Here is a 13872-nt window from a genome sequence, read left to right on the forward strand (position 1 = left end):
AAAGGACTGGAAATCCCCAGAGAACCCCACTGATGAGGTACCCCCCACCAGTCCCTACTGCAGCTACTGATGGCGGGGAACACAGGAGGAAAGCAGAAGTTGGGAAACCATCATTTCACAGCATTACTCCCTCCCTGTGGACTCCAGATGCTTGACAATCATCATAACTTTAGGAAAGACTTGACTCTGAGCGTTGCTTAAGATACTGTCTTTAATCACTGAAATCACAACAGGCCAGTGGCTTTGTTCTGCTACCAGTCTTCATTCTTTATAAATACTTAACAGCACAGAAGGAAAGAGGTCTGTGTTCACAGGAGGCTAAGGTTAGTTACACCAGCACAAATCCTAAAATACCCTCTCCCGGAGCTGAGCTTTGAATGAAACATAAAATAATTAGTACCATTCAGTATCGCTAGCCAGGCTCTGGATGTGCTTTCTGCATACAGAAAGCCACAGCCTGTGTGTGTGTGTGTGTGCCTGGGTCCCTGCCGGGCCACGAGCCGCAGACCTGCTGCGTGGGGAAGAGCGCTGGTGCCAGCAGGGCTGGGAACTGCAGCCCAGCCATCCCTATACTGGGGCTGCAGGGCATTCCCGCCTTCACAGGGCTCTACGCCTTGTGTTTTCATGTGGGGACAGTTTCTTCCTATCTCCCATCTTGTCTTTAGTGGGCTATGGATGCATATTGCCATGCAAGCTTCTGGCTGCCCTAGAAGAAAGCGGGTAAGGATTTTTATTCTCAGGAAAGCTTTGCTTCTCCGTAGGAAAAGGGTGGGTGGGTGGCAGCTCCAGGCTCTGTCTGGGCTCATGGCAGGACACAGAAATGGAAGAGAAAAATGAACACATGAATGCTCCACAATGAGAGAGAAAAACCTTCTCCCAGTGATGCAGGCACTCAAGAGGATGGGGGAAAAGGGATGTGTATCTGGCCCGTAGCCCTTCCCTGCCCACAGGTACTGACTCCACAGATATTTTCCCAGTGATGAAGCCTGGATCAGATTGTCCTTACATGCACACACAGAAAGTTGCTTACAATGCACCTACAAGCACTTGGCATGGGCACAGAGGTGTGAAAGGCAGGTATCTCGCAGGCAGCACGTGCCACACATCCACGTGCATAGACACCACAGCACACACCACCCCAGAAGTGAGCACACAGCAGGCCCTCAAGGCCCACATGTGACTTTTTTTCCTTGGCAGCCACAGATAATCCTCTCTTTTGAATGGCCAGCCAGAGCCATACCAGCTCTTAGAAGCCCAGTTTCCCCCTTTCAAGGCTGCCACAGCACACCTGATGTTGATGAAAACTCCACCATTTCCAGACTAAGCAGCTATTCACTTTGTAGTAGAAAGATCTAAAAAAAAATAAAAAATCATTTAAACCCTGAAAGACTGAGAAAATGTTTTAAAAGCCCCCAAATGGAACTCGGAAACTGAAGAGCCGCAGATCTCTTCAAATGCTCCTCACGAGGGTGTTTGAAACTGCTGTTCCCTGTGTTTTAACATCAGGGCGATTTCCAAGATCGCTTTGATCACAGGTGTTTCTTAGCTTTAAATTACACAAAAATGTCTGCTTCTTCCATGGCTGGGGCTTTCCCCTGGCTCTTATGCAAAAATCCCTATTTAAATGAGTTTCTGTATTCTAAGCAACAGAAATTTAACAGCATGACCTGAATGAAAAAAATCTCCTAAGCTCTGGTTCCTGAAAGCAGGCTTCAGGGAATTCACTTGAATAACTATTTGCATGAGAGTTACTCATTACCAGCACAATGGGACTTCCAAGGGTCCCTTACTCTAAAACCAGTCAGAAGAACTCGCTGGGGGAGGAATCAAGACTAGTTTTTCATAGCATCTTAATAAATTAAAAGGCAACAAGGTTCATGTGAACAGCAAAACCCAACACGTATCAGCCAGGAGATAGGCAGAATTTAACAAGTATTCTGAAATTCTTCTGCAGAGCACGCAAAGCCTCTCGCACCTCCAGCACCAGAGGAACGTTTTTATCCCTTTGGGGAAGCTGCCTGAAGGCAGGCAGTGAGGGCTTTCAGCTCCACAGACCGCTGGCAGAGGGTCAGGAGAAGTCTCCCTCCCCTGTGCAGGACACCCCTGCCTCTCCCTGTGCTGGACCTACTGTCAGGCAGCTACACAGTCGGGGACAAGCTGGGAAAAATCAACAGGGACTCAGACACCCACAGCCTGGGAGAAATAATACTGAGCTTAAACGATTTCCAACTCCCAAAGACAGATTTGGTGCCAGTTAGCACACAAAGGGGTGCAGGGCAATGAAGTAGATGCTTTAGCTTCAACACCACAAAGCTCCTTTTTTTAACAGTTTCACACTGTTGTTTCTAGCCCTTTATAAATACAGGAGAGTGTTGGCACTTAATAATTTATAGGGGACCTCAAAACTGAAAGTAGGGCAGCCTTCACTGCCCAGTGCTGAGGGATACAGGATGGCTGACAGAGGTAAGAAGACACTGTGTGGGAGCAGAGGCCAAACTTTCTGGTGATGCAGAGAGCTCCTGCAAGACAGCTTGCCACGAACTGGCTGCTCAAGGGTTTCCATGAAGGAAAATTGTCCTTCTCCCCATCCCCTTCTTTCCTGCTTATTTTGAGGTTGTAGGGAAGGCTGCAAGGGTGAGACAGAAATTTAAACAGCGTAAAAAGAAGGCATCAGTCCCAGTAGTGTTTTCAGATCTTTACAAAATGAAGGCCAAAAAATGTGCACAAGGACTTGCTCTAAAAAAAAAATCAAGAGCAAGCAAAAGCATGAACCGCACAGTAGCTGGTCTCCCAGAGACAGCAACAGATGACCAGTGCTGGCATTTCCAGCTCACTTCCAAAAGCCACTCTGATACCTCATTGCCTTCGCTGCCAAAAGCAGCTCAGGGAGGGGAGCCATCCGCCCAGGACTATCTGAATTATTTACCAGGGATGTGAGCTGGAGTTATTTTCCACTTCAGTCCCTTCAGACAGTCCTAAGATCACAGCCACACCCTGAACACTCCCCTTCCAGCTCTGGCCTAACTGTGCTGCAGGACACAAGCTGATGCAACGCACCAGGGTGAGAGCACTACAGGATCTGCCCAGGGCTGTTTTACTGCCCCCAGTCCTGGTTGCTGGCCTGTGTACAGCATTGACTACATTTTGTGTCGGCCCCCATCCCTTCACTAACAAGCATTTGGAGGCTAAATTTAAGGCTCTAGGGGGCTCACATACTTGGGGTCATTTTTAGCTCCTGTAAAACCACAGATAAAACTCTCGGAAGACATATATTTCACAGCGGAAAAGTCCCCACCCTTGAGCTTTCAGTCACTCACTGAGGGCCTGCATGTCTGGGTGGGTTTCTGGCACAGGACCAACCTCCAGCCATGAGCTGCCATTCCCATGCCGAAGAGAAACAGCAACAGGCAAGAGGTGGTAACAGCTGAATGGGGCAGGAGGCCAGATGGTCCATCGGCCCCATGAAATTCTGTGCCTAAACCACCAGGCTCCTGAGGCTCGTGCAGTTGCAGACACTCACATTTCAGCCATGGCACACTGGTTTGTTAGCACAGGCTGCTCCAGATGGGTACCTGAGGCAGTCTGACTACATCAAGTGAAGTCTAAGCTACATCCATGCTACTGGAAAAGAGGCCTGGTTGAACCGTAGTGGGATCTTGGCACGGACACTTTGTGTGAGTCTCGGTGCCACTGCTCAGCTAATTTATTGTAGTTTCCTCACCAAAAAGATCTTCAAGAATGCCATCCCATCCTCTGCCAGTCAGAACCAAATTTACATCTTCAGCACACATACATGAGGATTTTCGTAGTTTTCCACACCAAATGTGGGAAATAGTAGCTAAGATCCCCAAACGCATCCAAGGCTTTAAATTAAGAGATTTTTCTTAAAACAAAAACTTTGTACCTGTACACGAGGGGCTGCACAGCTTTGGTAGGTACAGAACATGCACTGCAGGCACACCTATCATACATGTAACATACAGTGGGGGAGCAGATCTCTTTGACTATAAAGCAGGGAGGGGCTCAAAAAAGAAATGATTTGTCTTTCTGCTTTCTCAGCAGAATGGAAAGTGAGGGCCAAACTTGCTAACCCCTTGCTCAGATAAGCTGCTATTATTCATGGGAGCAAATCTGTTTATACCAATATACTCATCTGAGTTCAGGTTGTGGAGCTGGGCTCCAAATCCCTGTGTAACAAAGCCTTCATAACAATCTCAAGTTTGCTCCCCGAGCTCTAAATAAGCACCATTATGAAATGGCTTTGTGCTGGGTAAACACCATGGAAAGGGGTGGCCAGGCTGAGGGCTGAGCTGTGGGGACAAACTGGAAAACCCAGGCAAGTGTCTGTGTACGGAGAGTTTTTTTTCAAAGCGAGCTCTGCAAGCAAGAATGAGGATGGATTTCCCCTGTGTCCACACTTTCAGCATCCCGACCTTTCCTTTCCAAATATGATCCACTATTCAGACTCTGACACAGCAGACTGGCCCCTGTGTGTCGTGCTGACACACAAGCCTGGGCCCCAAGTCATTGCAGTAGCTTAGCCTAGCTTGTTCCAGTTTTTTTGTTCTGTTTGAAATGGGATGTTGGCCTCCAGCTGCTAGACAGTATGTCTGCTTTGTGCTCAGAAAGTTGGTGCTTTTACAGCCAGACTTGATACTGGAGTTCAGGGAATTAACAGAAAGGTCTGAGTGTGCCAGTTTGCACAGACCCCTTTGTTTTCTTTTCCTAAAGAATTAATAAAAAGAGAAGAGACTGTCTAAAAACTGGTAATAATACGTTGATGTCCTTCAGGGAACCTGATGAAATGTGCTTGTCAGGAAACAGTAGACTGACAGGATGTCCCTGGCAGGCAGACGAGCCAGCCTCTGGCTTTTTAATTGTGCATGACATGATCTGAGTTTATAGGCACGACAGCAAATTGTGCTTTCACTGAAGAATCTTCCAAAATGAGCCAAGAGGAATCTCCAGGCAGCAGAAAAAGGCATGTAAAATTAAACTGATCAGTTTAGATAACACGCCACATTCTTGGTCAAGTGGACATGGTTTGATACAGCTGGAATCCACAAGCACACAAACTCTGGGAATCCAGCAAAAAATCTCTCATATCCTTTTACAGAAACGTTGCCGACTGGCGAAAAACATGCACAGGAAATCAACTGAGGGCAGGGAGAGGGAGATCATGTAACACGTCTTCTGTCCCGGCTTTCCGATGTCAGCCACGCTGGCTAGTAGTGGTGCTGGTAGGCAGCTGCTGGGGTTGTGCCATTCTCTATGTGTTTCAGGTGACAGGAGTGACAAAGCAAATGTTCATCTAGTGGGTAACAGCGATGCCCGTCTTCGTCGTTCAGTTCCATCCCACAGTCCTGCAAAGAGAGGCCGTGCAAATCATTAGAGCCTCCGTTTGTCTTCCCGTGTCAGCTGAGTCTGGCTTCCAGGAAGGCGATTTTGTGACAAGGACAGAAGACACCCAGCCAACAGCTCCTTCCTAATAATTCGAACATGTGCCACGAGATGGAAAACATCTGGCACAGGCATCGCAATGGGCAATTTGTCTTAAGCAGTTTTACTGAATAAGTTTTATCTTGTGGCAAGGTGTGACCCTGCATATTTTAAATGTGCTCATAATCTCCTTATACTCTCAGGTAGGATTCACCTCTTCACATTACAGTTGTACTGATGTGAAACCAGCCTGTGGAGTCAGGGCCTCTTGTCCCTCCACTATGAGCAGAGTGAGAGAAGACAACTATTTATTTTAATATACAGCACAGAAGTATGAAGGCTTTCTTGGAAGACCTGCACGGAGACCAAATGGTGTTTAAGAGCTGGCATCTCCTGGAATTTCTTTTTTTTTTTTTTTTCGTGCAGCCATATCCTTTGTCTGTTCCCAATGACATGTTCATTTCCCATGAGAGTGAAGGTAACTTACACCTCACAGGATCAAGTCATCAGCTTAGCATTTTTGAACAATCTGACTTGGAAATCAGATACACTAATGAGATCTGGAGCTCAAGGTTTCTGAAGGGCAGCAATAAACCTAAGTAAGTCACCATGCTTCCTTCATTAAAAAAAAACTGCCAAGTTTAAAAAGCAGTAACTAACTCTTTGCCCATAACTTTATGGATAGCAAATTAAACTGCAGCTGAAACACATTGCTGCAAAAGCTTTTGTCCTCAAACTGGAAATTTTTCAGCCACTGATAGAAAGAGTCACACAACGCAAAGTTTGAATTGCTCATCCACTTCCACTGGAAGGCAGGAGATTTATTTCCACCTTAAAAATAATAGTAGTTATCACTATGAAGCACCCACTCCCAAGAAAGCTTCTGACCTACCTCGCAGTGATAACATTCCACATGGTAATCCTTGTCCATGGACACAACCCGAATGGTCTCATCAGACCCCTGTAAGCATTTGAGCAAAGCAGAAATTACAAAGGATTACAGCCAGGATCACACACATGCACTCTGTAGATTGCTTCCTGCAACAAAATGAATGTTGAGGAAATGCATTTGGGTGGCTGGCTGGGGAACACAAATAAATCCTGCCACTTGCAGTTATTTTTACAGTAAAGCTTCACCACTGACTGACTACAGATATCCTCTAAAAGGATAACACCAGAAAGGTAACATTCTTTCTGTTTACCAGTAACATCTACCTCAAATTATGCATTAATGATTTGGTAATTTCAACAGATCACATTTCTCAGCATTTTAAATTAGTTTTGCCCAAGATTCATCTCCTCCAAGTATTAAAATGAGTTAGTCCCAGCGGGATCTCACAGAGGTCATTGATGAGTGCCACCAGCATTTACTGACACAAAGGAAAATTATATTTAACATTAAACTAGCAGCAGCATAATCCTGCAGGAGATGAAAAAAGCAGCCCGGCCCAGAATGAATAGGCTTCACTATTGAGCAGAAGAAGGGTCACATCTCAAGAACAGCGTATGAGCTTAGGTCAAAAGGCTGCACTCCAGAGGAAGCGACCATCTCTCCCCACTCACAAACACTTGCATCTTGATACAGGGTCAAGTGTCAGAGAGAGCAAGACCTGAGACATGATGCTCCCTCCCCAGGGGGATATGGAATAAAGGGCTCTCACCTCAGAGGGCAGAATGGGAAGTCCACACGCTGCACACTTTGGAGCTAAAACTCTGGAAGAGCAATGAGGAATTGAAGGCAAGTTATTGATCAGCATAAAAAGAGAGACCTGTATGTTCTCGATAATAAAATGAAAAGCTGCAGCTGTAAATAACTTATCCACAGGAAAGCTTTGCATCTTGAGATCATAAATCCACTTTAGCATTGATTTTAAGTAACGCTTGGCACACATTGCTCAATCAGGCAAAAGTAGAACTTACATTTTACACTTAGTGCCGGGAAAAATACAAAATCCCCTGTAAAATTCTTGGCTGCTACTGAGAGATTTGGAAAAGAGAATGAGGAGAAACTGAGCAGGACCATCCCCAGAAAAACACATCAAAAGAAGTGGCAACCTTGGGGCAGGAAACTCAGAGAAAGTATCGTGTGACTGTACAGTTTCTCTTTAAGGCCTTATAACACAATAATTAATTAAATTAAATCACAAGGAAATATGCATCATTTCAGAACAACAATGGCACACAGAGGCACTAATCTTGGCAACAAGATTATAACAACTCTAATCTTGGCACAACATAGAAGGGTTCCAAGGGCTGCCTGAGCGACACTTAATACTCTCCCTGCCCAGAAAACAGAGCAAGGAGCAAAGCAAGCCAGAAGGACTCAAATATATGCAGCTCTAATATCATAACTACCAGCTAGGAGCACAGTCAATTTTATTTTACTGTCTAAACAACAAGTGATTTTTAAAGTGTTTTAAAGTGATTTTTAAAGTGTTATCAGTTGTTTAATTTAGTTTCGTTTTGCTTTGCAGGTTCACTGGTGATTCTTTAAAAGTCGAACTGAGCCCCTGAGCTACTCAAAAAGCAACTCATATTGATTTCCATGGGCATTCGCAGGCTTACTTTGAAGTGCACTGATTCTGTATATCACTGAACACTTCATGAGCACTATTTCTCATTCCCTCTACTTTACAGAAGGGGCAACTGAAGCCCAGGAGTTATGTGACTTCGTCAGAGTTACACAGGGGTCAAGGGCAGGACAAGAGGAGAAATGGGGAATTTCTAGGGTCTAGGCCCATCCTCAAACTTCTAACCCTGTTCCTCTAGGATCTGCACTTCCTAACCAGCTGAAAAGCTAAATTGGAGGATTTGTTAGATTGTTGACTGGAACATCTCTTCTGTTTTTTTGATCCTTACTTGTGGTAATCTCTGACACAGTAGATTTTGTTTTCAGAGTCTACAGTGAACGGCACACCATCCAGACACTCATTGCAGACCACGCATCGGAAGCAGCCTGGATGATACGATTTCCCTAGAGCCTGCAGGATCTGCAACAAACCAAGAGAGAGGAAAAATGCATGTGAATAGCCAATAAAGGTGAAAATTACAAACACACAGCTCTACACCAGACAATATATACCACATATCCATCAGCAGGGCCATGTCTTTTTTCCCCACCTCTTCTGAAAAATCAGTTAAAAAGAATGGAGAGAGCAGCTGGAGTCAATATATTTTTCTCTGGAAATACATATCAATATGTATTTTCTCTGGAACCAACACTTGGTTCCAGAGAAATTAATTATTACCATGGGTAAGAAAACAATCTACAGACTCAGTCAAGGTATTTAGCATGACAAAGGATAGAAGTGACAGAATTTAAAGGAAACAAAATAATTTCTGAAGCCAACAGGTAGAGAACACTTAGCAGGATCACAAGGAAAGATTTGCCAGCCTGACAGAATGGAAACATATCTTCATGTTCTCCATGAGAGGCTGAAAAAATATTATTGCTAGGTTTCATAATTCCTTAGATATTGCAGAGCTTTGTACTCACTAGCCTGGCTTTCTAATAAGCACAGACTATGGAAACTGTGTTCAACTCAACAGCTGCAATTCACCCTTGGGGGTAGCAATTACTACCTGGCATACCATGGTCCATCAGCAGAGGCATCAGACTTCTGAGTACAACATACCTTTTCCAATTTTAATGCTTTCCAGTGTAAGCAGGCAAAAAAAGATAATTAATGATAAGCATTAGAAAAATCTTGGGAGGCATGCTATGAACCAGAAATTCCTAATGTCTTTTCCTCAGCTGTAGTGTTACACCACCAGCTACACCAACCTCCCCCTGAACAACCTCTAACTAAATGCTGCCCCTGAGCTGTTACCCACTCCATGCTCATCTGGAATGGATGGTACCTGCCTAATCCTGCTTCAGCAAGATGTCCACACATCTACAGAAGAGTTTGGAGGATGTGGGCAGATCTGAACTGAGGTCTGGAGCACATACTCTGGGCCAAACCCGTTCTCCAGAGTATCAGCACCCACCAAAAGTGACAAGGAATTGGCTTCATCCTGAAGGTACATGTGAAGAGAGGCTGAGAGAGCTGCACTGATGCCTCACAGCAAGGGAGCACTGCTGGGATTTCAAATACACTGTCCAGGGCAGCCTGAAAGGGGATGAAAGAGCTCAAGGCTCTGCTTTTCAACAGGCACTGAAAACAGGCGGAGCAAAGTCTCTGCACCAGGCACAGCAGGGTACCAGCTTCACTTCCTTGAAAAAAATCAACAAAAGGCTTAGTGGATTTCCTTTCTGCTACCAATCTCACACTAAGCAGACTACCAGATGATAACTGACAGTACTGGATATGAATATATGTTGCTTTTGATGCATTCTTCTAAAAAGCTGTGGGAGTTTTTTTCTCCTAAAGCAATTATCACTTACCATGTCCATTATCAAATGACCACAAATGAAACACCTGTCAGCTGACTGCTGGAAACCAGAATACTGCAAGGACAAAGAAGAATTTGCTTAAAATTTCGCAAGGCCACTCAAGCATAAACAACAGTGTGTTGTGGGGGGTTATTAGCATATATGTTATTGGTCCTTTTTTCGTGCTCCTGACACAAGCTAAACTTCCCAATGCTTTTTTCATGATATGAAGGTGTGGATGGGTCCCCAGAGGAAATTCTATAAACACACCAGACTGCCCATGTTCAGAAGGAGTATGAGTTCCCATAACTTCCAAGTCTGAAATTTAAGTTTATTAAGCAAAAAAGTAAATACCATAAATGCAAATGCAAATAAGGCATTTACTAATAAGAGTTATTACACGCTTATTTCACCACGTGAATCTACAAGCCAGGAACCAACTTGTGTTTATCCCACATTCATATCACAATATCCGTATATATAGGCTTGGAAAGCCAAATTCTTCCTTTGATTAGACCATTATAGTGCTATTGAAGCTTCTCTGAGGTCAGTGGTATTGTCCCAGCTCCCTGTTAGGATAACAATCGAGTTTGGCAACTTTTTTGCTGCTGTTGCTGAGATCTATCAGTAAGGAACTGTCTGTAGTGTCCATGACATGCACCTCAGGCACAGGACATCATCTGTCTGAATGGTGGAAGTGCAAATTTGAAAAATGAAATATTTTAGATGGATTTAATGAATCTTTTAATTTTCAGCCTGTGTAGATATACTGACTAGAGCAAAGGTTAACTCACCTGTCTCTGACAGAAATCACTAGACTACACCAATAAGTAGGCAAATATGACTTTTTCAAGTCTCAGTAAATGCTTAATCTATCAGGACTCTGAAGCAGAAGGGTATATGGCTTTTTATCTCCACTAGCCAAGGACAGGACTGTGGGTTTGCTTCATGCTCATTTACATCACACAAAATCCATTGAGGGCAACAGAAAGATGTCCATTAAGTTGCCCAAGCAAACCCAGTCCACTGAAAAGGGAAATTCACTCATTCATTCTTCTGTAGCCATTTATCTTGCTCCTGCCTCCACAATATGGCCACAGAGACATGCTTTTGAAGGAGCCATCACAACAGATTATGGCTTCAGCCAGGGGCTCTGCACCACAAAACCACAGCCTCTCACTTGGATACTTCCAGCACCACATGTGGGCAGCCACCATGGCTGGCGCTGGCTCTGGGTAAATGTTGGAGCAGAAGGGCCAGGCAGGATGCTGGACTAGAATTATGTGAAACACAGGCAAAGCTGACAGGCAGAATGGCTGCATGTCTGCTGGGGACACTGAGATGTGCCATTACAAGGGTCAGCTGGAGGCTTACCAGGAAATCTTCTTCACAGAACACCTTGCCATTGACAAAATAAAAGGCTTTTCCTCTCAGCTTTCGACCTAAGGGAAAAAACCACAGAGATAAAAGAAAAGTGAGCAGAGAACAGGGAGAAAATGTCAGCAAAACTTGGCTGCTGAGAAGCAAACAACAATAAAGACATCCAAGGACAGCCGCCACACAGCTGGAGAAGCACATCCAACCCCAGCATGGGTCTTTCCAGACTCCAGCCCCCATGTCCTCTTCCACTGGTGGTGGCCGATGAATTCCAGTTGATCCAGACGACAGTCCCACCTCTGGGTAGAAAGTGGTAGCTTTGCAAGCCTGGACCACCTCCTGGCAGATTATCACATGCATTATAACTCTGGGAAGACTGAGGATACTCTTTCTCACGCTGGAGAACACCCCAGGAGACAAGCAAGGAGGAAAGCAGAAAGGGCACGCAAAGAGTGACCCATGCTTGACTTAATTCCTCAAAACATCACAACCCTTGCTGTTTCACTATGAGGTGCCTTCAATCAGCAGCTGCCAGACAAGGCACTGCAATCCCTGACCACCTGTTCTGTCCCCAGCAGAGTGCAACACTAGAGCACTTATAGGCTTCTCTGCCATCTACCAGCACATTCGTTTCTGCAGCTGCCAACAGAAAGTTTTGAAACCATTAAATTTTTTTTTTTAAATCAGCATGTCGTAACAGAGACAAGATGACAAAGTTTTTCCAAGAAAGGACTCTAAATATGGAGAAGATTTGTATTTTACTGAAGCTTTTGTGTTTATGCCTCACGTTCACCGTCTGTTTTCAGTTCCATGTAACTATGGCAATGTGTGCTCACGCCACCACCACTCCTAAAGCCCTGCCTTCCTCCAAGAGAAAAGGGCTAGGTTTTGTTTGCTTACAAAAAGTGGCTCCTACCTCACTGAAGCCCAGTTTACCTTGTTGCCTAAATGGCTGTGGGGAAAAAAAGACTACCAAAAAAATCTACAAAATTAAAAAAATCAAAACATCAAAACTCTAAGGTATCAACCTACTCAGTCCGGGGTTTGAAATGCAGCCTAGCACTGCAACAGTTCTGTGCTGGAGCCACAGGCGTGTGCCAGGAGACAGCACCCAGGGCAGGGGAAGCACCACTGCCTGGGCACAGCCTGAGCAGGACCTGCTGGAGGCTGGTTTTGGAAGGAAACTGGATCTGAGACACTGTGGCCCAGATGCCTCCTGCTTTATATGCTGCACATGGCCAGTACCAATAAAAAAAAGTGATGATCAGCTGCTGGGTGTATAAATGTGGACAACACGTGGGCCTGGTCTGGGGGTCACATCTCGGTGCTTTATGGCAGGCACCTACCCGGCAGCCCTCGGCAAATAACCATGCTGGCTGCAAAGCATTAAGAAAAGGAGGAAGCCAAGGAAAAGCACTTCAGTAAACTACAATCTTTATCGTCTCCTGCATACGCCAGAGGGCACTCTCAGGCTGGGAAACGACTTGGGAAATGGATATGCTCCGAGGAAGCTCTAAAGTTTTGTCAGTGAATTAAGACCAACATTTCACCAGCAGCCCTTAGTGCCCTGCCTAGGTTTCAGCCAGCGAGCCAGACGGAGGACAGGTAGAGGAACAAGCCTTGGCTTGCATGTGCAGGAGCTCGGTGGTTAAACCGTAGGCACTGCTCAGTCCTGTGTTTACTGGGCAGTGTAGGAGTCAAAAGCACACGGCCCCAGCACACTCATTGGTCCCCATTCTCTTCAAATCCTTGCTGGGGACAACCCCATAACCTGGAGGTCAGAGATGACCCAGGGCAACAGCCCATCCTTGCACCAGTGCAACCACTGGATAGTACATGCAAGAAAACCTGACAAACCTGAAAGCATCCCACTCTCATTTTTCTTACCCTCCCTGATGTTGCCAAGGTTGCTGACACCAAAACAGGACTCAGCCCAAAACTTAAAGTATCTAATCATGGAGACTTTATCATTGTGGCTCATAACTCAGGGCGTGTATTTGTATGATAACCCCTCCCGTGTGTCTGCCTGTCCACAGGCAAGCCTGGTTCATTCACCGGCAGTTGCAGAGTCCCAGTTTCTGAGGAGAGAAGGGAGAGGCATGGGGATATCTGAGATTTGCAGCAGCCTTGTCAAGAACAGTCCTAAGCAATTTAACAACCAGCCTAATGCAGCAAGAAGTACTCCTGAAAATCTCCTTCTGATTTAAATACAACATTGGTATTTGGCTCTCCTGAAAATGAAAAAAACAAATAAAAACATTTGATTTAAAGTATGCTCTAGTGTGGGCTCTGCAGTTTCCGTTTAGTGCAACAGGAGGTGCTCAAGTGACTTTCCACCTTCATGCAATGTCTCTCCTTAAAGACAAGCTGAGAGTGGTGAGGAGAAACATACACATGGTGCCATGGAATGAGGAGAGGCTTCTTTGGGAAAAGGCCCTGGCTGGTGCACGAGCAGCAGCCATTCCAGCAGAAGGGAGGAGGTTTGGATCACTGCCACAACATCATTCTTCCACAGTGACAAAAAAAGCATTTACCAGCCATTCTGCACCCAGTGTATTTTTAACCCTGTGACATTAGCAGGTTAAGATTGATGGCAACAGACCTGCAGAGTAGGTGCCATTGCCAGCGTGCTGTGTCTGGGTTCCTGCTGCAAGCTCATTCAGCAGAGGGATAAACGTCTT

At 45.3% G+C, this 13872-nt stretch overlaps 1 protein-coding gene across 1 annotated transcript in view; it reads right to left on the reverse strand.

The window, feature by feature from the left end:
• Positions 1-193: 193 nt before the first annotated feature.
• LIMD1 (LIM domain containing 1) overlaps positions 194-13872 on the reverse strand; it is a 32873-nt gene continuing 19194 nt past the window's right edge. Inside the window, exons 3-8 of the mRNA XM_050317671.1 lie at positions 11189-11256; positions 9827-9889; positions 8299-8429; positions 7101-7152; positions 6332-6400; positions 194-5363 (exon numbers count right to left, since the gene is read on the reverse strand). Of these exons, the coding sequence (XP_050173628.1) occupies positions 5226-5363; positions 6332-6400; positions 7101-7152; positions 8299-8429; positions 9827-9889; positions 11189-11256 (521 nt within the window). The 3' untranslated portion in view covers positions 194-5225. The remainder of the gene's footprint in view (positions 5364-6331; positions 6401-7100; positions 7153-8298; positions 8430-9826; positions 9890-11188; positions 11257-13872) is intronic.

Source organism: Myiozetetes cayanensis, unplaced genomic scaffold (assembly GCF_022539395.1).
Source record: "Myiozetetes cayanensis isolate MyiCay16 unplaced genomic scaffold, myiCay2020 scf1, whole genome shotgun sequence".
In the NCBI taxonomy this organism is placed as follows: Eukaryota; Metazoa; Chordata; class Aves; order Passeriformes; family Tyrannidae; genus Myiozetetes; species Myiozetetes cayanensis.